The sequence below is a fragment of the Pongo pygmaeus genome, chromosome 21 (assembly GCF_028885625.2).
Source record: "Pongo pygmaeus isolate AG05252 chromosome 21, NHGRI_mPonPyg2-v2.0_pri, whole genome shotgun sequence".
In the NCBI taxonomy this organism is placed as follows: Eukaryota; Metazoa; Chordata; class Mammalia; order Primates; family Hominidae; genus Pongo; species Pongo pygmaeus.
Window position 1 is genome coordinate 34,897,370 of NC_072394.2, and position 27,870 is coordinate 34,925,239.

Here is a 27,870-nt window from a genome sequence, read left to right on the forward strand (position 1 = left end):
GGGGGCCGGAAGATGGCCCAGGACTCTAGGATGCAAACCCACTGCTCTGGACAGACACCAACAGGCCCACAGGCCCAGAAGGGGCAGCAGAGGCCAGGCCAGCTGCCTGGGCCTTCCCAAGGCCTGTGCTCTGCCCGGGGTCTCAGCCGGCCAGCGGGGTGGCCCACAACTCCATGAGTGCCTCGGAGTGGACAGTGAGGCCCACGGCCCTGCGGTCAGCAGCATCTTCCCTGTCCCAGCTCTGGTGTCCATCAGGAGGGGAAGGCGGCGTGTGACTACCCCAGGCTGACCCCGCACTGGGCTCTTGGGGACCTACGGACCCCCCAGCCTCCCTGTGTCTCTCAGCCTCATCCTCATGGCCAGGCCAGCCAGCCTCCGGGCAGCAGGTGCTGAGGGAGCCCCATGGACCCCACAGAAATGCCACTGTCAGCTACCTGATCCTGACGGCCCCCAAATCACCAGACCTCCCCAGGACAGGTCTCCAAGAGAGATCACACTCTCACAGGGTGGTCATGAGGAATAACAGCATGAGATCTGCTTGGGAATGAGTAGGGGGACCATGGCCCCTTCAGCCACACTCCTCTGGGTTTCTGAAAAATTGTCCCAGACCCTTCTTGTGGGGGACCACAGCCTGCGGCCCCAGCTGGGCTCTGCAGGCACCGCCCTCAGTGTTCCTTGGGCGTGGCCTCAATCGGCTCAGTTGAGGCGGGAGGTCAGCTGCTGCGCTTGTCCCAGCCCCAGAGCCCCCCAGAGCACGTGGCTGCCCCCACCAGTCCCCACCCCCGTGGGAACGCTGGAAGGCGGCACTGGCCTGGGAGGCTGGCAGCACGAGGGGGTCGCGCTGACCTCACGAGGCATCAGGCACAAAAGCCTTTTCTTTGCCGGCCGCCACGCACCCCACTCCTCCTGCAGCCACTCCCTGTGCTCCCCAGCCCCTGGCCCAGACACCTCCAGCTGCCTCCAGGCTGGGTCTCCTCCCAAACAAAGCCGGATTCAGGCCTTCGGGAGGCAGGCGCGCAGGTTCTGCCGTGGAGATGAACTTTGACCCAAACAGCAAGGCTCCTACCCCTTATTTACTCTTTAAGGCTGACCCGTTTCACAGAGTTAACATTACACCCCTTTTTAACCCGCACCTCCCTCCCACATTCCAGGCCTCGACCTTCAACCCCTCCTAATTGCTAGCTCCGGCTCCTACACCCCAGTTCTCTGGGGCCCAGTTCACTCATTCCCTGCCCCCAACCATCTCCTCCCTAGAAACAAAGGCGATGCTGGGGTGCTGTGCTCACAGGGCCCCCTCACAACCCTGGCACACCAAGGTAGATGCCAGGGTCCCAGAGCCCAACCACCTGGGGGAGTCCACGTGGAGGCCGGGGTGGATCTCTGGGGTCTGATTCCTGACCCTAACTCTCCAACCCCTGAGAAGGAAGCCTCTATTCCAAGGGAGGCCAGAGTAGGCTGCCTGGCAGGCCCTGCGCAGAGGCGGCCAGGGCTAGGGAAGAATCCGGACAGCTCCCCAGCCAGCCGCGTCGCATCCCAAGGGGCTAGGATGCCTGTGGACAGCTGCACCACCTGGTCACTCACCAGGTAACCCGGGCTATAGCCTCACATGTGGCTGCAGAAACACAGCTCGTTTCCCTTGCTGGGCAGCGGAACTGCTCTGGGTTAGGTACACTGTGAACCTTCCCAGGCCTGCCCCTGGTAACTCTGAAACCCACATTGCAGAAGCCCATGGCATCCCGGCAACCAGGCAGACCTCCCGCCCCGCAGGCTGCCAGTCCCATGGGCTCTCTCCCTCATCTTTGGGAGGAAGAAGCCAGGGGCTGGGGCACTGGGGCCCATGGAGATGCTGAGAACACTGGGGGCAGTGCAAGCTTGGGCCTGAGCCACCCAAAGGCCTTGGCCCAGATTCCACCACCCTGGAGTGTGTCCACACCTCTCACCTGAGGACAACTGGGAGCAGGGGGCCGGGCACAGCCCCTCCTCAACTGCCACCAAGGGGCACTCACCGTCCTCTTGACTGTGGAGGTTCTGCGGGCTCCGCATCCTCTCGTCCTGGCTGGGGCTCAGGCTGGAGGCCAGGTGCGGGTCAGCTGACATCCATGTGGAGTCGCTCATATCAAAATCCTCGCTGCTCACAGAAGTCTCATCCTGAGCAGGGACAAAGAAGGTGGGCATTCAGCAGGGACGGGCTCTCATCAGCCTGAGGCAGCCTTGTGGGTGGACCCCAGGGCCAGTGGGCGTTTGGGAGTGACCTGAAGGCCGCAGGGAGCCCTCAAACCTTGAAGTGAGGGCTGGGTGGTGCTCCCCCTTGCCCGGTGGAAGTGGCCCCGGCCTGGTTCCTGTCGGAAGCCAAGGCTAAGGGCCGGCACTGTCTGTAATTGAAGACAATTATGAGGTCTCGCATCCTGCAGGGGCGGATGGCAGGGCCTGGCTCTTACCCTTGTGAGCCAAGGTTGAAACAAGCGCTGTAAACAAGGGCTGCCGCTCCCTGCTCCCAGCCCAGGGACCAGGGCTCACTCTGCACAGGACCCGGCAGCAAGAAGCGGGCAGCAGGACATGCCGGCCACCGGGCACTGAGGCTGAGCTGAGTGCCCCCAGCAGGCCTGGAGCCCTGACTCCCAGGAAGCATGCATGGAATTCCTTTCTCCCACTCCCCCAGCCCAGAGGACATTTCTGTCTTCCTCCTTCCTAACCTTTGCTGTGCTTCAAAGATACGCTCTTGGGCAGCTTCCAGGGCTGAAAGGGCCAGCCCCAGAAGTGCAGAGAAGGAAGGGGGCGGGGCAGGCCAGGGTTCGGACCAGACGCAAAGGGGGTTCAGCTCAAGGGCCTGGGGGGCCGCCAGGGCGTTCCAAACAGCCGGATGGCCTGCTAGAGAGGACCACGCCTGCCTCCTCTCCCCTCCCTGCCGGCTTCGGCCAGCCCTTGGCCAGTCATCCGGGAACCCCCGGGGCGGGGCCCCTTCAACCCAGCCCTCCAGCGGGAAGGGCCCCCACCTCCTCCAGGCCCAGCCTTTCAGGAGCAGCAAGCAACTGTGCCTGGGAGCTGGCTGTAAAACCAAGAAAGATGACCCAGCGGCTCCCACACCCGGAGTTCTGGCCTCCCCCCAGCAAGACACAATGGCCTCTGTGGGCCCCCAGTGAGGACCTCTGACAGAGCACTCCCCAAGCCTCCCCTCCGGGGCCCCCCTCACAGATGCCTCTTTTATAGTGAGCAAACACACTTTGGTTGGAACTTTCTTAGGCTGCTGTCCCTGAGGCAGACACATCTGCTCCAAGTGCTAGGGAACCAGTGTGGATTTGCCTCCACTCCCTCCCCCACCGGCTGGGCTGGTAGGGAGTTTCCTGGAATTTATAGCTTCTGTGCAGTGTGGACCCTCTGCTGAATCCAGAGGACAGGAGCTGGGCTGTGACGCCTGCAGTCCCCACGCGGCACACCCAGGGCCTCGGGGGATGGACAGAGCCCACGTGTCCTCTAGTGTCCTCTCCCCACACACAGGCACACGCACTCACTCTGCCTCCCTCCCACAGCCTGCCTGCTCCATAAACACAAGCACCTCCACCCACAGCCTCCTTCGTGAAAACTTGCTCACACACCCAGAGGGGGACACACACACACACACACACACACGTTCAAAAGGCTGTCTGCACAAAGGGTACAAAGGGACAACAAAACTCTCCCCTGTGCTAACTGGATTGAGGGAGATGAAGGGGAGGGGGAAAAGAGGCTGGCAGGTAGGGGAAGGTTCCTTGGAGCCTTGAGCAAGGCTGCAAGGTGCAGCCGGCTCCCCATCTTCCCAGCTGGTCATGCCATGCGGGCTCCGAGAACCAGGAACAGGGCATCTTGCCTGGGCCCCTTGCTACTTCCTGGCTGCCCAGGGGGTGCCATGCTCTGGGTTTGACCTGAAGTCACAGCTGAAGGAGGAAGACTCTTGGGTATTGTTCAAATGCTCATGACTTAAAAGACAGAGTATTCTAGTAACAGTTGAAAGCGCCACCTACTCCAAACTCCCCATCCATCCATTCGGCAGGTATTTACTGAGCACCTACTATGGGCCAAGCTCCCCGCTAGGTGCTGGGAAACTCAGCTGTGGACCAGACACACTCCTGGCCTGCCTGGCACCCCTCAATCCGCGAGCGAGATGGACAATGAGCAGAAAAACATTGATGAGGGCCGCAAAGCACACGGAAGCAGGGCGAGAGGGCAGAGGGACCTGTTTGCCAGGGCAGCCCAGGAAAACCCCACGGGTCAGAAACGCTGGAGCAGAGGCCTGCGAGAAGTGAGGAGGGGAGCCCATGAGGTCTGTGTGGCTCCATGCATGTTTCAGGCACAGGCAGCAGCAAGTGGGGCACAAGCTGCTGGGTTTGAGGAGAGGCAAGGAGGCCACTGTGGGCAGGCGTGGGCGGGCACACAGGGGCAGAGGAGCCACACGAAAAGTTCCCCTCCCACAGTGCACGTAACCCTGGCAGGGTCGTACCTGCCATCTCTGGCTTGGAGAAAGGCTCTTGAACTCCACTCAGTCGCATACTCTGGCCTCACTCAGCCAAGTTCAAAACCATAACAACAGAAGGCAAAGCTTCTCAGGGGCCCAGCGCTCCCCTGGACTTGTGGCATTTCACCCTCACTACAGGCCCACCAGGTAGGTACAGTTGACAGCCCCGCTCCACAGATGAGGAAACCGAGGCTCCAGAAGGTTAAGGCGCTTGCCCAAGGTCACGAGCTAATACGAGGCAGAGCCAGATCTGTGCAATTGCCAAGGACTGGACACACCCTCCTAACTGAGTTGGCCCTCGCCTAAAACCCACACTGCTGCTGTGAACCACAATCCCAATTCCAAGCTGTATCCAGCTGTCGCTGTCTTGTGGATCTCTGCCCTGTCTTTCCCCGGAAAACCTTCGGTCCTTCCAACAGTGGGGACCAGACCGTATGTCCTCTGAATCCCACACAAGGCAGTGAGACTTGTTGAATCAACTGAATTGCCTGGCATGGTGTTGGTGTTTAATGAGGACGCTGCATTAATTTGACAATTAAGGACTCTGGTCCCATTGCGCACAGTTCTTGAATGGAGGGCATATGAAGCCCGGGATGCAGGCTGGTGGGCTGGTGGCGGCCTGGTGCCCTGCAATACCTCCCTCCTGCCGCTGCCAGCCACCCCACACACAGCCAGGGTTTCTCTGGCTCACATCACTGAACTGTTCACCCAAACGCCCCCTCCAACCCTCACTCCCTTGATAGGTCCCACTGGGAAAAGGTGGGCTACACCTAACCTGGCATCAAAATCACCTGATTAGGAGGAGCACCCAGTGCCCACAGGCACGGGACTTCAGGCTAAGGATTTTATTAGATTTCTTCCCATGACCCCATAACACAGGCACCCACGTCAGGCCTAGCTCCAGCTCTGATAACTGCCCCTGCGAGGCCTGCCCCGCCTACCCCAACTGCCCAGGGGCACGGAGCCAGCAGCACAGCTGGTGTGTAGACCCACACAGCCTGTGCCCAGAGCCTGCATCACACTGTCACCGCACCATGGGCCACCTCACCACATCTCCTCCCTTCAATGGGAGGAACCAGATTCCTTAACAACCAAGTGTCTCAAGATGAGGCCCAGAGGGAACTCATGGGTGATGAGGCTATATTTACACACACACACACACACACACACACTCTCTCTCTCTCTCATGTATGCTCACTTTCTTCAGTGAGTTGCTGTACATTTATTGAGCATCTACTATGTGCTGGCACTGTACTAGGGACATAGATAACTAAGGCAGGGTTCCTTTACACCAGGCCTTGTTAGCTAGGAAAAGGGACCAGCAAAACTTCTGACCCACCTGTAGGTGCAGTGGAGAGACACTGTGGACACACTGCCTAGTCACCTAACGATGACTGCTCTCTCCCCAGCTCCCCAGGGAGTTTTCCCACAGCCTCCAGGGTTCTGCCACGTGGGCCCCAGTTTTGTGAAAAGTGGTTCTAAGGTTCTGATATCTTGACTGCTATAGCTTTTTTTAAAGACAGGATCTTACTGTCACATAGGCTGGAGTACAGTGGTGCAATCGTGGCTAACTGCAGCCTCGACTCCCCAGGCTCCTGCCTCAGCCTCCCGAGGAGCTGGCACTACAGGCATACACCACCACGCCTGGCTAACTTTTAATTTTTTGTAGAGACAAGGGCTCATTATATTGCCCAGGCTGGCCTCGAACTTCTGGGCTCAAGTGCCTTGGCCTCCCGAAGTGCTGGGAGTACAGGTGTGAGCTGCCACACCTGGCTGCAACAGCAATTTTTTTTTTTAAGTGAGAAATCAAGTCTATTAAGCCTAACTTTTCAAAAACACACCATATAAAAATAAGCTTTGGTCAGACTTACACAAACCCTTCAACACCCAGACTTTCAAGGGCTGAGCTAGAGAAGAAGACTTCCCAAGACCCCTCTGCAACCTGTCTGGCGCAGCACACCCAGTTCATGGGTGTAAGCCCCCCAGCCGCAGATGGGCAGACTGTAGCTCCAGTCCCTCACTCACATCCTAAGCCAAGGCTGGAGAAGCAGGCTAATCACACAGGCAGTTACAGGTACACACAGATCAGAACTCGTCGACGACAACTGTGCAGAGGGGGAAAATACACCCAAGTCCAGAGGGCCATGCTGGAGGCACTGGTGCAGGTTTGAGAGTGGCCAAGGCCTCAGGCCTGCTCAGAGACCCAAGGTGCTCACCGGCTCACCCAGAGGTCACAGGGCACTCTTTACTTTTCCCTTCAGGAATCTCAGATGAATTGAGGGCTGATTTCTCCCTTTCTGTTAACAAACTTCAACAAAACTTACATTAGAGAATAAAAGTGGGGGCTGGGTGCGATGGCTCACACCTGTAATGCCAACATTTTGGGAGGCTGAGGTGAATGATTTGCTTAAGGCCAGGAGTTCAAGACCCACCTGGGCAGCACACTGAGACTGTCTCTATTTACAAAAAAAAAAAGTATGAGCAATCCATTACTTCTGGGTTCCCTCTCCCCAGTCCCCATGTGACTGGCCAGTCAGCTACCCCCTGGTTTCTCTAGCCTCTGCCCTTTGGACACCCTGAAGCCCGTGGCCTTGCCCACCCAGCAATCATTTATTCCAGCACCAAAACCATCATGGGTCACAGGGTAACAGAGCCAAAGCCAAATGCTCTTCTGAAAAGGGAACTTAAGAGTTAGGCAAGCAGATGGGTAGCACCCAGGCAGCCTCTGGGACACACCCCAACCTGGGAGCCCTGCCTCTGGGGCAGAGGAGAGGAGCTGACCAGACCCTCCCTGCTCTTATCTTCAGTCCAAAATTCATGGACAGGTTCAGTCTCTCTCCACCCAGCTTCTGAGGCCCTTCCTCTTCTGCAGGGTAACTAGCATAACCACTGCCCAGCCCAGGAGGAGGAGAAAACGGGAGACCAGAGGGGAAATGGTGGAAACGGGCCTGTATCCATGGCTTGTAACTACGGGCAGGTGCTATCAGTAACCTGATTATTTTACAACTGGGGTCAATTTCTCTGGAACTGGGTTCCTGGTGCCTCTGAAGTTGAGCCATTTGCATCCTCCAGGACTTGGGATCCTGGGGCGTGCCTCACACAGTATTTTCCAGACCCTTCCTGAGAGCTGTAATTCTATCTCTACAGCTTGCTTGAGAAAGAAAAGGAGGAGGATTTGCTGAGAATTTAGTGCAATTGTAAGCCATAAGCCCTGACCAGGAGCCCTGGGTGTGTGTTTCAGAGGGCGGGGGCAGGGATGTGCAGGGGATATTTCTGGGCGGAGCAGGAAAGAGACCCCTCTCTATACAGCCCCCAGGCTTGTTCGACAGGAGGCTAAAGCTCCCACTGGGAAGAACACCAGCCTCAGGCGGTTGCCCCAGCACCAGCTCTATCCCAAAGTGGAGTCTCTTCTCAACCCACTGGTGGGCCCCTCCTTCTGGGCACCTGTAGGCCCCTTCCAGGCCCTGGACATTCTTCCACACGAGGCGACTCTCCCCCTTGTCTCCATGTCAGCAAGCATTACACACACAGCCTTCTGAGCATGCCAAGAAGGTACTGAACCGCATGTGACCCCAACTTAACCACTTCAGTTCATCAGACGGCTTATTAATGGAAGACGAAAAACCCCCAGCATCTAAAGCAACAGGGGTTCAAATCCTTGTTGTGAAGGGGCCCCACACATGAAACATGAGGGTGGTCTGAGCCACAGCTCCTGGGGGGTGTGGGGTCCCAAGGCTGTTGCTTCATGGCTACACCCCAAGCCCACCTAGCCACCAGGGAAGGAGGCCAGCCTTCCAGCACTCCCTGCACAATTCCACTCCTTCCTGCAAACATGCCTCCTCTGCTTACTAGCCATGCAAGCACCAGCTCTTCTGGGAAATATGAGGCAGGAAGGGCTGAGACACAGCCAATCACCTACCACACTGGAGGCATTCTCGCTCTCTCTCCCTCACACTCACACACACACTGTGTCTGTCAGAAGCGTATTCCCATCTACATGTGGTCCTCTGTTGTCCCTGCTGTCATGGACGCCTGGATGCTGGAAGTGAGCATTTCCCACACCTTCCCACTGTATATCGAGTGGAAAACAGGCTTTTGTTCCTAAGCAAAGGCACCTGGCTGCTCCCCATCAGCATTCCTCACCACGAGGGCCTCGCTGGTATGGTACCCTCAGACCCTGCCATTAATGGGGGTTTCTTTAAAAGTGAAGCTGGAGAGAGGAACTTCAGCAGACAGGGATCCTCCAGCCAAAAGGAAGGCTGGAAGGGAGCCGCTGTGAGCTAATCCCCTGCAGGGCTGTCCTTCCAAGAAAGGAACCCAGACAACACAGAAAAAGTTCTTGAGCAATTCCCAGGCGGTCCAGCTCCACAGAGCCCCAGGGTAGGGGCGGCAGGAAAAGTTACCCAAAGGCGTCTTCTCAGCTGGGAGGAAGGCCGCAGTGAGCTCTGTTCCCACTGTGCGGCAGGAAGGTGCTGAATAGGGTGGTGTCACCCAGCTCAAGAGGTGCTGTCTTAAAACCCTGCTCTATAAAGCAAGCCCAGACTGAGCCTGGATTAGACAGGAGCTTGATATTATTCAAGGACACATTTAGGCCCTAATGGCTTTCCAATGAAGGGGTAATTTACTACCTGGGGGGCTAAACTACCACACGGACTGGGCCATAAATGGGCCTTTTCCCCAGACCAACTCAGTCCAGAATCCGGCCTGTGTCAGGGGTCAAGACAGGGGCCTGGTCCCATCACACAGATGGCTCTCCCCAGAAGAGCCATGAGGTCCCCCGAACACCTCTCCCCACACCCCCTTTGGTGTGTGTGAGTTGGTGGGGCGGGGTTGGGGGGGGCAGGCTGGGGTTGCCAGCTGATTCTGGGATAAGTAGGGCTTTATCTCAAGGGAGAATCTATTTCAAGCCACAATCCTTCTCAGAAAGAGGAGGAAATCACAGAGTCCAAACACCATTTCAGGTGAAATCAGGAGGTTATTCATCTCCCCTCAGAGCAGACAGAAAGGAAAATCAATGTTTTAGAGGGGGGAAAAAAGGTTCCATTTGAATTAATGGGTTTGTGGCTTCTCCATTGATCTGAGCCTCTTCACACTTTCTTTTTGTGCTTTTGTGCTCTTGGGGAGAGGGGAGGGAGTAGGGAATGGGGAGGAGGGGGTGGGCCTCCCATAAGGAAAAGGACGGTCTAACCTTAACCTTTCTACAGGAATAATGCTAATTAGCGAGGCTTAATGAGAACTTCCCCCAGGAAGCGCAGCCCGGTAGGGGCGGCCGGACTCGGGCAAACGCAGCTCCGGGTGGGAGCAGGGTCACTTCTGCTCCCGAGCGGCTGGAATAAAAATGCGGATTGCACTCCCCCCTCCTCCCCACCCAAAGTGTCCAGCCTTGAAGACGAGGTGGAGGGAGGAGAGAGCGGGCGGAGGTGTAAATCCAACTTAACCCCTGCGCGCGCCCTCGAGGCGGCCGGTTGCCCCCGCCCCGCCGTGTCCCCTCATTAAGGAAGGCCCCTTCGCCAGAGGCCGCCGACGCCCGCAGCTTCCGGTCAGACGGTGCACCTGAGAGGGACACCCCGTCCCCTCCCGGGAGGGACCCGGGCCTGCCGAAGTGGGCTCAACTCTGCAAACCGCGTCTCAACTCCCAGCGCCGCGCCGGGGAACCCCTCCCTGACACTCAACGCTTCCCGTCCTCACATCCCCAAACACAGTCCACTTCCCTTCTCGTGGCGGCCGCGGCAACCCGAGCCCGGCCCCCACTCCGCCGCCAGAGAACGCCTCCCTCCCCGGGACGCGGTGCCGAGCCCGCTGCACACCGAGCGGCCGTCGCACAATACCGCGGAGCGGCGCGCACAATCACCGCCCCCTAGGACCCGCGGCGCGCACCCCGGGAGTGGGGTGCGCCCCGCGACCCTGGGCGCTCGGGGCCAGACACACCTCTTGGGCGCCCCGCGGCCCCCACAGTGCAGCATTCATCGCCCCCCCCCCCCCACTCTCGGGCACACTCACCCGCCCCCCGCCCCAGCCCACTCCGCCCAGGGCGCAGCCGCTCCCCCGCGCCCCCTTCCTCAGCCCCGGCAAAGGAAGCTCCCCCTGCGCCACCCTCCCCAGAACCGCCCCCAGCCCCCCGCCCCCCTAACCGCAGCTCAACGGCCGGCGGCAGCAGCCGTAGAAGGGGGGCGGCGGCCGGGGCCCCGGAAACAGCCCGATCGCCGGGATCCGGGCCGGACTCCGTACCTGGGCTGGAGGCGAGGCGGAGATGGGCGGTCGGGATCCGCGAGTGAGCGGGGCGGGCGGCGGTGACAGCCCCACAGCTCCAGCTGCTGCTGCTGCTGCTGCTGCCGCGGCCGCCCGGGGAGAGGGGCTGGCACCGCCGCGGCGCGTCACTGCCCGGCCCGGGGGCGGGGGTGGCCAGGAGGAGGGCCCAGGCGAGCAGCGGCGGCAGCGGCGGCGGCGCCGCGGCCCGGAGGAAGGGGGAGGGGGCACCGGGCACGGGGAGGCGGGAGAGGGGGGCGGGACCGGGCACGGGGCGGGGGCGGGGGCGGGGGCGGGGGGGAGGGGAGCGCAGGGAGGGCGCAGGCAGGGGGAGTAGGAGGGGGAGTAGGAGGAGGAGCAGGAGGAGGTGGCGGAGGGGCGGGTGAGAGGGAGGAGTGGGCACGGGGGGAAGGGGAGAGAGGAAAAGGAGGCACCCAGGGAGAGGGGAGAGGAAAAAGGAGGGAGAGAGGCGCGGGGGGAGAAGAGGAGGAAGGAGGGGGCGCTGGGCCAGGTAGGGGGGGATAAGGGCGCGCTGGACGCGCCGCCGTGCGCTTCGGAGGGGAGCGCGCTCTTAAGGGGGAAGCGCTTCAAGGAAGATCCTTGCACCGGGCTGAGCCCGGAAAGAAGGCGCTGGGATCTGTGCCTATCCATCGCTCCCGGAGGCTGCTGTCTCTGGGTCCGGTGGGGGCTGGGGGGAGCGGGCACCCGGCGGGCTGTCTGCGGTCAGGCCAGGAGAGGGAGACTTGGCCCAAAGAAAGTGACTCAGGCACCCTCAGGAACTCTCGGCGCCCGGGGCCCCTTCGGGCAGCCTTTGACCCCCGTGCGTCTCTCGGGTCCCCAGGGACGCGGGTGCTTGTGGGGCGGGGCTGCCGGGCCTCGGGGTTCGGCTCCCCCGGGCGGCCGGAGCGAGACCCCGGGCTGGGAAAGCCAGGCACGTGGCCGGCTCTCGGCCGTGCCCCCGCCCCACCCCCACGGCAGGGCCCCCAGTGCTTGATCAAGTTCAAGCTCGAGCTCCTCGGCGCGCTGGCTGCCCACCGGCTGCCCCTCCGCGCCCCTCCCCCTTCCCCATCCGCACCGTCTCGCTCTTCACTCTTCCTTTGTCTCTTTCCCACCACTTAGTTTACACCCCCTCCGCCCTCCTCCCCGTCCCCCGCGGGCGCCCGAGTGTCCCGGAGGCGCTCACCTGTTCGACCCAAACATCTACGCGACCCCCAGCGCCCGCCGCCCGCTCGCGCCCGCGTGCCCGCCCCCGCCCCGCCGCCGGTCATTGTGCTCCGCCAGCCCACACCGGGCCGGGTCCTGACGGCGCGCGAGCCACAGTTGTAAAGTAATAGGATAATCTCGGGGACGCCGCTCCAGCCCAGACCCGGGCACGCACTGTCCGCGGAGACGGCACCGCCGGGGAGGGGGGCCACGCGGATCCCAGATGCGGTCTCCCCGGCTGACAGACCCTTGCCCGGGGCGCAGGAGGAGGCGGGACGGGCGTCGCGGAGTGGGATCCCTGGACCTCCGAGCAACCTCGGACTCGGCCGGAAAAGCAACACTCTCGTCACCAAACCGCAGAATTAGACCCCGATGGAGAAAATGGGTCAAGGGATCCATTCCCACCCCAGCCCTCCAAATCCAGACCCTCCGCTACCACAGATCAGCCTCGAAAAAAGCTTGTGCTTCAACAAGAATGGGGAGCTGCCCTCGTGGAATTCTGTGGGGAAATTGCCAAAAAAAAAAAAAAAAAAAACTAAAAAAAACCCCGATAAGGATCCCACCTCCTGATTCCTCTGGTCGCATCCGAAGAGGAAGGGCAATTTCTACTGACTCTTTACGCTACCATTCATTCACGGTGGAACCAGCAGAGAAGAGAAAACGAGACAGCCACTGCGATTGTTTGCAATTTTGAAACAGACTGCCTTTAACCCTCCAACTTTTTTTCTGTAAAAAGCCTTTTTCTTTCTTCCTCTGAAAGCTTTGCATTGTGAACAATCCATGGTAAACAAGGCTCCCTCTACAGCCGCGAGTGCGAAGTACAACCCCACAGGTTCAGAGCCCGACGTTTACCGGTCAGAAAAATAAAATGATGACAAGACATCACATTAGCGCCACGCAGCCTTCCTTCCGCACATGCTCAAGACTCTGCTGTCAATAGAAAACTCACACTTTCTTTTTAAAAGAGGGTTTAGGCACATTTACTCATTAGCACCTTTTATTCCTGAAATCAAATGTGTTTTCAAACCAATTCACTCTCCCCCGTTTACTAGATCTTCTCATCCTCGGTGGTGTGGGGCAGGTGGGAGGCTTTATTTATCCACACATGCTGGTGCCCAATAATGATTTTTAGAACGAACTAGTGGCCACAGCTCTTAAGTTCATCCAGGAAATGCGTTTCCAACGCGGGAACTGTCCATCCTCACTCTGAAAATGAGATAATTCAGACTCAGGATTTCCCTCTTTCCCCACCACATTTCAGAGACCTTTGACTTCTCCTGGCCTGAATTACTATTTCACAGCAGTGGTGGACATCTGAGCTTGAAATATAAAGCCAAATCCAACTGAAGTTCAAAGGTGGAATTGAACCCAGATAACCCACCTCTTCTCTGACTAATAAAAGAGAGCTAGTACCGCCCAGGAGGGCAGAGCAGTGATTTTCTGTAGGCATGAAATGTGAACTCATTTACTATCCCTGAGATAAAACAGCCCAGCCCTGCTCAACCCACAGAAAACAGTTGAGAGCCCTGCAGAAACCTGGCTGTTGAGCAGCACTGCAAATGAGGCGAGTTTTCATGTGTGTGTGCTGAAGCCCTCAGAAATCTCCCAGATCCTTATTCCTACAGGAGCTGCCACTCCTGGAGTAACCTTGTGTAGGTTGTTTTCAGTGTCCTTGTGCCACTCCCCCACTCCTTAAAGTGGCCACAGCATGAGTCCCAACGAGGAATCGGGTGACCTAGTTTCTTGACCACTAATTCTCCCAGTGATGTGTCCCTTCTTCTGGCCCCAGCCTGGTAGGAGACCATGGCAGAGAAAGCTGATCCCATCTGCTTCGGGGGGACAATGCTGCCACAGGTCCCCTCCAGCCTCTGAAGACATTAGGTGCTTTTGTAAACAGATGATTAGGGTATGCTCTGATGGGGCTTTTTAAGCAGCAAACCCCTTTCATGCAGCTTCCCATATGAAGTAAGCATGTCCCACAAGTGGGGACCTGGCCATGGGACTCTGGTTTGCCATTATTAGGACAAATAGGATCTTAGCGTGACCAGAGCAGACACTCTTCAAGCATGTCAAAACGTTAAAAAAAAATTATCCCCACAAATGACTTATTAATGACAGGAGAAAATGTACCTGCACAATGGAGTGATCTGGCAGACACTTCCCAATCAAGTCATCAAATTCAGCAGCCTCCAAAGTGGGGCCACCAGACATGATGTCCTCGGCTCCTGAAGGGAGGCACTGGAAGACACAGCATCATTTGAGCCATGTGCTCCCCCAACATGCTTCACCTGAATCTGCTCCTCAAGAGACAACCAGACAAGAAATCCAGAAAGAGAAACCACAACACAACAGTCCTGGACTCTACAAAACATTCATTGTCACTAATTGACTTTCTAAATGATGAGATGAAAGAGAAATAACCAGTGGCTCACACCTGTAATCCCAGCACTTTGGGAGGCCGAGGCGGGTGGATCACCTGAGGTCAGGGGTTTGAGATCAGCCTGGCCAACATGGTGAAACCCGATCTCTACTAAAAATACAAAATTGGATGGGCATGGTGGCACACACCTGTTATCCCAGCTACTCGGGAGGCTAGGGTAGGAGAATTGCTTGAACCTGGGAAGCGGAGGTTGCAGTGAGCCGAGATTGTGCCGTTGCACTCCAGCCTGGGCGACAGGAGCGAAACTCCATCTCAAAAAAATTAGAGAGAGAGAAATAACAACTAAACTTAATGTGTGACTCTTCTTAGATCCTGTAGAGAAGGAGTGAGGTGCGGACAAGGGGTGGGGGAGAGGCAGAGGATGGGGGTGGAGTGAGGATGGAGGCCAGGGTGGGCTCTGGGCTGAGTGGTCAGGGAAGAGCTCTCCCAGGAGGAAGCCACTGGGTGTCCTAATCCCCAGAGGGCAGAAGTTGACAGCTGGGTGAAGACCTGAGGGCACTGTCTTCCAGGCAGAGGGAACAGCTGGTGCAAAGCTGCTGATGAAAGGAAAGGTGACCAGAGTGGCTACAGCAATGTGGGCCAGGAGGAGGGCAGGAGGGATGAGCGTCAGGGGGCAAACAGGGCCAAGCATGCAACATCCTGAACATCCCCCGTGAGGTGTGTGGGCTTTACACTGGGAGTGAGGAGAGGATGCAATCTGAGTTATGTTTTTAGATCAGGGGAGATGAGATTATAAAGGAGCAGAAGTGGTGACAGGGAGGCCAGCGAGGAGGTCCAATGGAAAGAGTATCATCAGATGGAACTAGTTCAAATTCTGGCTCTGACACTAGATGGATGACTTTGGGCACCATACCTAAACCTCTCTAAGCATCAGTTTCTTCATCTACACGTGATCCACAGTTTTTGTTTGTTGGTTTTATTTATTTATTTATTTATTTTACCAAATCTCGCTGTGTCACCCAGGCTGGAGTGCAGTGGCACGATCTGGGCTCACTGCATCCTCCACCTCCCTGACTCAGGCCATTCTTGTGTCTCAGCCTCCCGAGTAGCTGGGATTACAGGCGTGTGCCACCATGCCTGGCTAATTTTTGTATTTTTAGTAGAGATGGAGTTTTACCATGTTGTCCAGGCTGGTCTCAAGCTCCTGGACTCAAGTGATCCACCCACCTTGGCCTTCCAAAGATCCACTATGTTTAACGTGTGTTTAACATAGCATTTGGCACCAAATTTTCCCCTTTGAGATTACAAACTGTGGTAGACAGTCTCCAAGATGGCCCATGATGACCCTCACTGCCCAGTTTCATACACTGGTACCATCACAATGCACAGGGCTGTGGAACCAGTGGTGCATTGTGGAAATGAGGTTGTGTGACTGCCAAGGCTAGATCCTAAAAGACATCTTGATCTTTTCCCCAGAGGGAGTACTTGGTAGATGGTAGCTTTTATTATCAGGATTGTACATTTCATAATTGCACAATCGGGGTCACATCCCTCTCTCTAAATGCTACACCAGTTCACTCTGCCACCAGCAATATCTAGCAGCATTCATTTCACTGCACACTTGTCACTGTTTACTATTAGCAATCTCTTTTATCTCTGTCAATCTGAGGGAGGAAGAATGGTGTCTCTTATTTTCCTTTGCTCCTCTTCACTTGGGAATGTAAGTAGATGTTCCTGTGCACTGTGTTTATGGGGCACTTGTATTTCTTCTTTCTTTCTCTCTCTCTCTCTCTCTTTCTTTCTTTCTTTCTGACTAACCTGTTCATATCCTTTGCCCATTTCTTTATTTGAATTGTTGGTCTTTTTTTTTTTTTGGTGAGAACTTTTTGGAAATAAGGAAAATTAATCTTTTGTCATGTATTTTGCAAATATGTTTTCCTTTTGTTGTCTTTTTATTTAGTTTATGACAAGATTTTTTTAGCCATATGGAAATTTTACATTTTTATATGATCTGATTTTTTTTTTTCCTTTAGGGCTTTAGAGCTTCAGGTTAAAACAAAAGCTTTTTTCCATTCTAAGATTACAAAAGTAATTCACCTATGTTTTCTTCTGAAAACTTTATGTCTTCATTACATTTAATCTTTATTCCATCTTTTATTTATCTCAATATAAGTAATGAAGTGGGGATCTAGCTTATTTTTTTCTAAATGGCTTTCTAAGTGGTGTCAATACCATCTTTTATCTTTTATTTTTTATTTTTGAAACAGGGTCTCACTCTGTTACCCAGACTGAAGTGCAGTGGCACGATCTTGGCTCACTGCAGGCTCAACCTCCTGGGCTCAAGTAATCCTCCTGCCTTCGCCTCCCAAAGTGCTGGAATTACAGGCATGTGCCACTGCACCTGGCCTAAATATCATCTTTTAAATAACTCATCTTTATCCACTAATTGGAAATGTCATCTTATACTAATTTTCTATTATGTGTGGAATTTTATTATATTCTGTTGATCTACCTATTCTTGTCTCAGTATTATGGCTTTCAAATATGTTTTCTGGGCTGCGTGCAGTGGCTCACGCCTGTAATCCCAGCACTTTGGAAGGCTGAGGCAGGAGAATGGTGTGAACCCAGGAGGCAGAGCTTGCAGTGAGCCGAGATCATGCCACTGCACTCCAGCCTGGGCGACAGAGTGAGACTCCCTCTCAAATAAATAAATAAATAAATAAATAAATAAGTTTTCTGGCCTGGCATGGTGACCCACGCCTGTAATCCCAGCACTTTGCGAAGCCGAGGTGGGCAGATCACTTCAGGTCATGAGTTTGAGACCAGCCTGGCCAACATGGTAAAACCGTCTCTACTAAAAATACAAAAATTAGCTGGGCATGGTGGTGCGTGTCTGTAGTCCTAGCTACTGGGGAGGCTGAGACAAAAGAATCACTTGAACCCGGGAAGGGGAGGCTGCAGTAAGCTGGGATCATGCCACTGCACTCCAGCCTGGGTGACAGAGAGAGACTCCATCTCAAAAAAAAAAAAAAAAATATATATATATATATATACATATAAAAATATGCATATATATACATATACATATAAAATATATACATATATATGTATATACACACATTATGCATATATATGTTTTCCTACTAGGTAGGGCTAGCATCCATCTCTACCCCATAACCCTGCTCACACCATAACAAAAATAATTGAAGCAGTGTCACAGCCAAGGGGTACTCTAGGTGCAGCATATTTATGGAGAAAGGAGAGATGTTTCTCCTGGGGGGCTGGGGGGTGAAAGGGAAGATTCCTGGAAGAGATGACATTTACTGTGAACCAAAGAAGGTGGGAGGCTTGTGACAGGTGGAAAGTAGGGAGGCATCCGGCTGGAAGAGGAGGACATGGAGAATCCAGGGCTCTACACGTGCCTGGATTCAAAACACCTGACCTGTGGGCTGGGCCGTAGCGCTGACTATCCATTTATTCTTTATATTAACTGATTTTTGCATAGCTGCCTGCAACCTCACAGTCAGTTTGACACCTTTGCTGAAATCTAGGAGAAACAGTCCAATACTATTTCCTCATTCTTCTCTATTTAGATAAATTTTCCATTACGAATACAACTAACTGAGCCTGACTTGTTGAAATACATTCTCCTGAAAACCACAATAAAAGGTAAAAATTACAATTTCATTATTCTCCTTTTCAAAAAGTCTTGCTTTAAAATGTCATCAGTTAATTCTGGTCATGTCACTCTCCTATTCCGAAACCTTCAATAGCTCCCAGTCACCGGCGGAATCGAGTTATAGCTCTCTCTGGTCCGGCATTGGAGGCCCCACTGCCCTGCTGGCCTTATTTCCTTCTGTTCCTCTCTGGGAACTCTGCTGCAGACGGACTCGCCATCTTTTGTCCCCTAGTCACCCATGTGCGACCCCTCCATGCCTTTGACCACACATGTTTTTAGGCCTGTGTTCCTTCCACAAATATGTACAGAGCCACTACCACACACCAGGCACCATGACAAGGGCAGGTGACATGGCAATGTACAATACGGACTCAGGGTTGACCACAGGGAGCCTCCAGGCCAGCAGGGGAGAGAGAGATTAAACAAGTGACTTCATGGGATCCTGATCTGCATGCTGGTCCTGGGTGGTGTATTCCAGTTTCTACTTGATAGTCCCGAAACATTCTAGGAAGGAAGTGCCCAGGGTGTGAGAAGAACGTAGCAGATCTGGGAGGGCTCCACTGAGGAGGTGACATTTAAGTTGGGCACTGAAGGATGCATGGGTGTTCATGAGGTGGAAAGGTGCCTGGGCTGTCAACAAAGACACCTTCCACCCCAGCCAAATCAAGATCCCTCCACAGACTGCCGCCCAGCTGGCTCTGAACTGACGCGTTTGTGGTACTTCCTATTTCCTGCATTAAACTTCATTTTCCGAACTGGGCCATTCGCTCTGAGGGCTGGGACAGGTTCTTAGAAGAGTTACCCTGCACACAGTAGGGATGCATCACTGCCTCACTCAGGCCCCTTCCTGCCCACTGCCAGCACAGCTCTGAAGTCTTCGACAGGGCTCAGAATGAAGCGGGCCATCCTGGACACGGGCCACACTTTGTAACTCCCATGCGGCATGCACATGCCTCTTTTCCCTCCCTTCTTTCCTGGTGCCCTTGGAGAGGCTCAGAGAAAACACCAAGGCCAGCCACAACCCTGCATTTCCACTTGCAGGTGTGTACACAATAAAATGAACACAGATGTTCCCTAAAGAACACACAGTAGGCTGGGCATGGTGGCCCACACCCATAATCCCAGCACTTTGGGAGGCTGAGGTGTGAGGATCACTTGAAGTCTGGAGTTCAAGATAAGCCTGGGCAACATAGCAAGACCCTGTCTGTGCAAAAAGAATTTAGCTGTGCATGATGGCATGCACCCGTGGTCCTGGCTACTGGGGAGGCTGAGGTGGGAGGATTGCTTGAGCCTGGGAGATCAAGGCTGCAGTGAGCTGTGATTGTGCCACTGCATTCCAGCCTGGGCCACAGAGCATGACCCTGTCTTGAAAGACAGAAAAAAGAAAGAACACATAGCAGACTGGTAGGCTGGTCATAGCAGCACTATTCACATTAGCTCCCAACTGTCCACCAATGAAGGATGGATACATTGTGGGCCCCCCATACCATGAAATACTACTCAGCCATAAAAAGAAACAAACTACTGATGTATGCCATAACACAGATGACGCTCACACACTTATGCCTGTGAGCAAACGAGCACATGCTGTACAATTCCATTTCTATAAAGTTCTAGAACAGGCAAAATCAATGTATGCTCCTAGAAGTCAGGTCAGTGGTCACCCTGGCCCAGGGGCAGTGACTAGAGGGAGCACAAGGGGTCTTTAGGGTGGTGCTGATGTTTTGTTTCTCGATCTGGTCATGGGTCACAGGAGGTGGGGTCAGTTTGTGAACTTGGCTGAGCTGTGAAACTGAGTGATGCGTGCTCTTTTCTGAATGTGCATTATGCTTCAGTAGAAGTTTCAAAAGGGGAAACAGCAAGCCAGGCCAGCTTCCATGGCTAAGCAGCCTGGAGCTCGGTGTAGTTGATTACTGCGACCCACTGGACACCAGGCACCTGTGCTGGGCAGTGTGTATGTGTTATCTTATTTAATCCACCAAATAACAAGGTTGATATTCATTTGCCATTGTGCACATGAAGACTAGGGGCTTCTGGGAGGAAGATTAAGTGACTCACCCAGTCACCCAAGAGTGGAGAAACTGGCACTCAGAGAGCAGGTGACACGTCCACAGTCATGGAGCTAGAAGCCGCTGGCTGTGCTGGACCAAGATGTGTGGGTCTCCAGGGTGTGTGGTGGGCCCTGCTAAGGTGAGACCACTGAGCCAGGCCATGTGGTGCTGCGCTTCATCAACCTCCAGCAGAGCAGAAGGAGGAACCCACCAGTGCGAGTCAGATGCAGCCAGAGATTTCCCTTGGGCCAAGACCTGGGAATGGGCTAGGACTGCTGTGAGGCCCTGCCTTGGGATGGACCCCAGGGCTTCTCCATACAAGCCTTGGAAGGAGGCTGGCCTTGGAAGCCTGAAGGAATGAAACTCTAGCTGGCTCTCCGGCAGGTGAGGAGAGGTAAGGACCCTCCACGGGCTGTGGGGGTGTGAGACTAACTTACGTTCACTCGGTCCAAGGAAGCCATGCGGGGAAATGGGGGTAGGTTACCAAGAGAAAGAGGCAGGCAGCACCTCCTGCCTAGGCCTTCAGTCCCTTCATGACAGAGCCCACAGCTCCGGTGTGGATGATGGCCCAAGGCTCTGGGGCCAGGGATGCTGCATGGGGACCTTTCTGGGGCTGAATCTAGTGTAGGGGGTCATGTCCAGGTGTGGAGGGGAGTGGACAGCTGCGGACGCGCTCTGTTTGCACTCAGGCCCTTGCTCGGTGTGACCTCAGGCAGGTGACTTGACTTTCCAAGCCTTGGTTTCCTCATCTCTAAAATGAGGGAACAACAGCAGGGACTTGTTTTTGAAGGTTGCAGTGAGGCCTAATGCAATGATAGCTGAAGAGGCCTGGACTGGTGCCGGGCACAGAGCACCGCCCGAACTATAGTTATGGATACTGATGGTACTATGAAAACTAAGTAATAACTCAGTCATCAGTCCGCACGTATTTATTGAGCCCCTACTGTGCTCCAAGGCCCGGTCCAGGTGCAGGGACAGCAGTGGTGAGATAAGCAGACCTGGGTCTGTCCATGTGGAGCCGATGGTGCTGGTGCTGCTGCGGCCTCAGCTTGTGCCTACCCTGACTGTTGCTTTCTTTTTCCTTTCTCTTTCCCCACCCCTTCCTTTGAGAAATAACAGCATTAAGGTTGGAGAGACCAGGGCTCTCTTTCTTACTAATTCTGTGACTTCAGACAAATTACTGGCCAGGCGCAGTGGCTCCCGCCTATAATCCCAGCACTTTGGGAGGCCAAGGCAGGTGGATCACCTGAGGTCAGGAGTTCAAGAGCAGTCTGACCAACATGGTGAAACCTGGTCTCTACTAAAAATACAAATATTAGCTGGGTGTGGTGGCACATGCCTGTAATCCTAGCTACTTGGGAGGCTGAGGCAGGAGAATCACTTGAACCCAGGAGGTAGAGCTTGCAGTGAGCTGAGATCATGCCGCTGCACTCCAGCCTGGGCCACAGAGTGAGATTCCATCTCAAAAAAAAAAAAAAAAACAAAACCCACATACAACACACACACACACAAACAAATTACTTAAGCTCTCTAAAGCCGAGCCTCAGTTTCCCTGTGTGCTGAGGAACTGAATTCTGTGTCTGGGGGTACCCAGCACACAGGATACCCCCAACAATTGCTGTTCCTGCTCTCCTGCCTACCTCCCTCTCCTCTCTTCTTCCTCCCCACTTTCCCCGTTTCCTTTCCTTACCATTCTTTTTCTCTGCCCAAGCCTTCGGCATCTTAACACCCAAAGTGATTGTCAAAGTTTAGTTGATTGTGCCCAGGCTGTGGCAGAGACTGTGAACCAGTTTTCTTGAATTATACCCTGAATCAACATTCTCCCTTATCTTTTTCAACCACAGAGGGTAGAAACATGAAATTATTTATTTCCCAGCCTCCCTTACAACTGGGAACCACGTGACCATTTTGCAGCAATGAGACATCAACACAATGCCTCGAACGCGGACGAGGTTGGAGCAATAGCAGGCAACTTGCAACCATGAGGAAAAGACTCAATAACATCACAGAGACACCAACCCAACATTGCAAATGGCACCAGCGGCGGCTCCTCCATTCTTCTTGTTTTAGGAGTAAAATAACTTCATGTTTTGCTATAGTCAACTGGGTTTGGGGGCCTGTAGTCAAAAGCATTCCTGGCTTATTCACATGGCTCCTGTCCGCGGGTGGACTAGATGGCAAGGATCCCCCACTCCCATGTGGCTTTTCTCTTTCAAGAGGACACAGGAGCCTCTTGACTCTTTGAAGAGGACACAGGGGTGCTACATCCAGGCACCTGCTGTGCGTACTGTGGTGCCTGGGGAGCAGACGAGCATTTAGTTCCCTCACTTGTGGACTCTGAAGGAGGGAAAACTGTCACGGCTGCAGCACACGTGTGCCTGGGCACTTCCTCAGCCACAGGAGTATCCCAGTTAAAGAACATCTTCTGTTTCTATCTTATCTCTTGAGGTATTTAGAGCCATTCTAAACGCCAGAGCCTTAGAATGACCATGGGGCTGGCAGGGCATGGGCTCTGTGACTCATATCTGTCGAGGAGGCTGCTTGTGGTTGTGCTGGATCGAGCCCCTCTCCTTGACTATCTTCGGCACTGCAGGCCAAAGCTCAGGACTGCCCGGGCCTATTCCTGGGGTGGTGCAGGAGAGGCAGATGGGCTGCTGGGGACGAAAGGGGCAGGTGGGCGGGCTCTGGGCTCCGTGCCCAGCATTGCCAGCAACATGCCTGTCTGCTGCTGACCCCTGACCCACTCAACTTCCTCCCCAGAAGACAGTCTCTTGAAGAAAGGGGTTCCTCCATCAAAATGCAAAATTTGAAAGCCACAGATGTCTGACCCAAACCTGCTGATCTAGTAACAGGGAAGCTGCAGCATGAAGAAGTTAGATGGCTGGGGTGCAGTGGCTCATGTCCCAGCACTTTGGGGAGGCTGAGGTGGGGGATTGCTTAAGCCCAGGAGTTCCAGACAAGCCTGGGCAACATGGCAAAACCCCATCCCTACAAAAAATACAAACGTTAGCTGGGCACGGTGTTGCGCACCTGTGGTCCCAGCTACTCGGGAGGCTGAGGTGGGAGAATCGCTTGAGCTCAGGAGGTCAAGGCTGCAGTGAGCTGTGATCACATCACTGCACCCCAATAAAAGTTAGATGGCTCGTGGGGCAGAGGCACACCTAGAACCAGAGTCGCTGGACTCCCTCTCAGGTGCTCATCTCCACTTTCAACCTGAGACAGGCCCAGGTCCCTGCCCTGCTCCCCTCTGGCAGAGAAAGATCACCACTAGGCTTCACATCACAACACATGTGCATCCGGCTGGCAGGCCCTGGGAGAGCTGCCTCTGAAGACGGCTCCCAGGCATAGCTCCCCCTTGCTCCTCTATTTGAGCCCCACTGCTGTTGCTACCCCAGGGTCTTTGCATGTGCTGTCTCCTGTGCCTGGAAAGCCCTCCCACTTCATCTCTGCAGGGCTAGCCACTTCTCACCATTGCCGCCTCTTCAGAGAGGTCTTCTCGCCCTGAGGCACAGTCTGTCATCTTACTCTATTTTAATTATCTACCCCAAATTTCCTCCTTTTGCATATTTTTTTTTATATTGCCTTGTTTATCATCTCCAGGCCTGTGAACTCCTAGGGATGGGTACCTTATCTGTCTCATTCACTGTGGTATCCTGCATGCTTGGAATGACCTCCAGCATGTAGTAGGAACCTCGGAAATTATTTTTGAGTGAAGGAAGGAAGAAATTTCTTTCTTTCTTTTTTTTTGACAGAGTTTCACTCTTGTTGCCCAGGCTGGAGTACAGTGGCATGATCTCAGCTCACTGCAACCTCTGCCTCCTAGGTTCAAGCGATTCTCCTGCCTCAGCCTCCCGAGTAGCTGGGACTACAGGTGCCTGCCACCACAGACGGCTAATTTTTTTGTATTTTTGGTAGAGACAGGGTTTCATCATGTTGGCCGGGCTGGTGTCGAACTGACCTCAGGTGATCCACCCGCCTCAGCCTCCCAAAAAGTGCTGGGATTACAGGCATGAACCACCACACCTGGCCTAGGAAATTTCTTTAAAACTACAGGATGCTGTGTTGCAGGGAAGACAAGGGTCTGGTCGGCCGTGAGCAGAAGCTGTGCTGTGTGCCTCTCAGTCTGAATAGGGGTCGGGGAGCTACCCGCCTGCCGGGATCCACACCCAGTCACCCCGAGCAAAACAAAGCAGACGGCACAAATTCACAAAGCAACACTGTGCCCTCCCACCCTCAAAAAAAAAAAAAAAAAAAGCCTGATAATGAGGTAAACACAATCATGACCAGGAAAAAGCTTGGCCATGCTTCTTCCAGTCCACCCAAAGCCATTATCTCTAATTGATCTCCAGACATCAGCTGCTGAAGCGTCTGAAACCCTCCTGCACCCTCCAGGTCTGGTTACAAAGCCCTGGCCCACCCACCCGCCCCATGGAGTCAGGTCTCCTGGAGCTGCTCTTTGCTGGGGGTGACAGGGCCTATCTGGGCCCCACACGAAAAGGACCCATCAGGCTGACAAGAGTCAGGGTGGGTCAAGAACCTGTGTAAAAGCCACAACCACTAAATACTCAGCTGCCAGGGAGCTGAGCTGCCTGAGTTTCAGTGCCTTAAGTAGAAGGCTTGACAAAGCCATCAGGGGTCCCGCATTCAAAATAAAAAGCAAGGAAAACCAGGGACGGCTTCAGAAAAGCACCCTGCCCAAAATATCCCACTAGTTCTGGGTGAAAGAGGCACCCAAAAGCTGGAGTGAGGAGTTTAGTTGCAAAACGGAACAGGACTTAGCCACAAGATCACGAATCCCTTCTGGGTCTTGGTCAGGCTGTAGCGGTCACAAGGGCGGCCATCAGTACAGGGACCATCTGGATGTTTTGAGCTGCTCCTTCCTGGCCCAGCCCAGGAGAGACGTCTCCTTTCCTGTTAGGTCTCTCTTGTCCTTAGAAACAGAGCCGGAGTCAGCTCTCTGGGCTGCCTGGCAGGGGTGTTTTACTGCCAGAGCTCTGACAGGACAGAGCCACTGCCCCCCTTCATTCATGGATGCCCAGGTAGCAGCTCCTGACCTCTGCAAGCTTTCCCCTTGACACACACAAAGTGTCCCCAGGCCAGCCCTGCATGCAGGGTTGCTGCTTATGGCACCAGGCAGCTCTCCTGCTTGCACCAGTAAATTATGAGTGCTTCCTGCATTTCTTTCCCCAGATAATAAAGTTGAAAGGCCACCTTGGCATCCTCGCATTTGTGGGGGTGGAGGTCTGCAGCCCGGAAGGGGCTCGAGCCTCAAGGAGCTGCTGGGGACAATGAGCTGTTCAGGTTCAGGGTATCTGCCAACCCCACCAGACACTGGCTTTCCAGACAGGGTGGTGGCTGTTTTCCCCTTTCCCACACAGCTTCGGGGAAGCGAGAGGAAAGAAAAGACAGACCTCTCCCAGCTCAGGTTGCCCTCACAAAACAGAGGAAACGCTCATTTTCTGTGAGAATTTAGAAATTGTGGTAAGTTTCTAGAAAGCACCCCAGGATGTTCAAGAACATATACTGATTGCAAAAATAATGCCCCATAACAAAAGATGTTTGAGAATGAGCTTTTCACGCCTCTCTCTGTTCTCTTAAAAAAAAAAAAAAAAGGTTTCTGATAAATCATTCCCTCTCAAGTTTAGAAATGCCCTATTTTCACAGGGCATGGTGGCTCATGCCTGTCATTCCAGCACTTTAGGAGGCCAAAGTGGGAGGATCGCTTGAGCCCAGGAGTTCAAGACCAGCCTGGGCTACACGTGAAGCCCCATCTCTATAAAAAATGCAAAAAATTAGCCAGGTGTGGTGGTGTGTGCCTGTAGTCCCAGCTACTCGGGAGGCTGAGGTGGGAGGATCACTAGAGCCTGGGAAGTCGAGGCTGCATTGAGCTGTGATTGCACCACTGCACTCTACCCTGGGCAACGGGAGTGAGACCCTGTCTCAAAAAAAAAAAAAAAAAAAAAAAAAAAAAGAAATGCACTATTTTCTTTGGGAGGCCCAGAAGTTCAAGATCAGCCTGGGCAACAAAGTGAGGCACTATTTCTACTTAAAAAATTTTTTTGTTTGTTTGTTTTTGAGACAGTCTTGGTCTTGCTCTGTTGCCCAGGCTGGAGTGCAGTGATGCGATCTCAGCTCACTGCAACCTCTGCCTCCCAGGTTCAAGTGATTCTCCTGCCTCAACCTCCTGAGTACCTGGGATTACAAGCTCCTGCCACCACGCCGGCTAATTTTTGTATTTTTAGTACAGACGCGGCTTCACCATGTTGGTCAGTCTGGTCTCAAACTCCTGGCCTTCTGATCTGCCCACCTTGGCCTCCCAAAGTGCTGGGATTACAGGCGTGAGCCACTGCTCCCAGCCAAAAAAAATTTTTTTTAAAGAAATGCCCTATTTTGCATGATACCATTTTAGGAGGATGGGGAATGCTGTGCTGTCCATGTTCAGAGCCCCCCGATCCTGACACTGGGCTCATGGTGCTCCTGGCTCTCAGTCCACCTCTGTTTGTCAGTGAACAAAGAGGCCTGGGATAAAGTGTCTTCACTTAATGCTCGTGTGGTCAGATCAGTGGTGCTGCTGCAGTATTTTTCCTCCACCAAAAAGGGGATACAAACATTTTTAGGCGTTAAAGAAACAATTTTTGGCTGGGTGCGGTGGCTCATGCCTGTAATCCCAGCAGTTTGGGAGGCTAAGGCAGGCAGATCACTTGAGGCCAGGAGTTTGAGACCAGCTTGGCCAACATGGTGAAACCCCATCTCTACTAAAAATGCAAAAATTAGCCGGGCATGGTGGCGGGCATCTGTAGTCCCAGCTACTCAGTCGGCTGAGGCAGGAGAATTGCTTGAACCCGGGCAGCGGAGGTTGTAGTGAGCCAAGATTTTGCGACTGCACTCTAGCCTGGGCAACAGAGGGAGACCTTGTCTCAAAAAAAAAAAAAGGAACAATTATTTTTTTCAAAGTAATGCCTTTTTTCAAGCCAGCAAAACTTTTAAAAAGAAAGCCAACAAAGGAGAAACAATTCCTACTAGATATTAAAACATATGATAAAGTTGTCACACTTAAAACAGTTTGGTGCTGCTACATGAATAGTCAAGGAGCCCAATGGACCAAACAGAAGTAGATTCTGTTTGGGATGTAAACTTAGTAAGTTTTAAAGGTGTCATCTCAAATCAGAGGGGGAAAGTGGAGTATTTAACAAATGATGCTGAGACAAAAGGGTTAAGCGGAATCTGTATCTCAGAATACGTCAGCATAAGCTCCAAATGGATCGAAGATTAAATATAAAAAATGAAAATAAAAACATGTATGCTTTTTGCTCTGTCAGCTGGAAGGGCCTGCAAGAAAGGATACTTCAGTACCAATGGGCACACGTAGTGCCCAGATCTTGTTTTTTTGTTTTGTTTTATACAAAATATATAGAGATGAGGTTTTGCTATGTTGCCCAGGCTGGTCTTGAACTCCTGAACTCAAGAGACCCTTCTGCCTTGGCCTCCCAAAGTGTTGGGATAATGGGTGTAAGCCACCATGCCCAGCCAGATTTTTTTTTTTTTGAGACGGAGTCTTGCTTTGTTGCCCAGGCTGGAGTGCAGTGGCGCAATCTCGGCTCACTGCAAGCTCCACCTCCTGGGTTCATGCCATTCTCCTGCCTAAGCCTCCCAAGTAGCTGGGGGTACAGGCGCCTGCCACCACGCCCAGCTAATTTTTTTTTTTTTTTTAAGTAGAGACGTGGTTTCATCGTGTTAGCCAGGATGGTCTCCATCAGATATTTTGGTTTTTAATATGGTTTTCCAATAAAAGGAATCAGAGCTCCTTGGAGAAATGACTGAT

At 53.8% G+C, this 27,870-nt stretch overlaps 1 protein-coding gene across 9 annotated transcripts in view; it reads right to left on the reverse strand.

Annotated features, from left to right (window-relative positions):
• Nucleotides 1-27,870, reverse strand: part of NOL4L (nucleolar protein 4 like) — a 144,918-nt gene that overhangs the window by 29,801 nt on the left and 87,247 nt on the right. For 2 of the 9 annotated variants that reach the window (XM_054467037.2, XM_063659126.1), the window contains exon 5: nt 2,007-2,148. In XM_054467037.2, coding sequence (XP_054323012.1) covers nt 2,007-2,148 — 142 coding nt within the window. Of the gene's footprint in view, nt 1-2,006; nt 2,149-2,438; nt 2,464-2,693; nt 3,046-10,717; nt 10,945-11,918; nt 12,020-12,501; nt 12,643-27,870 lie in introns of those variants that run through there. The other 7 variants (XM_063659128.1, XM_063659130.1, XM_063659127.1 and 4 more) reach the window with 7 other exon arrangements.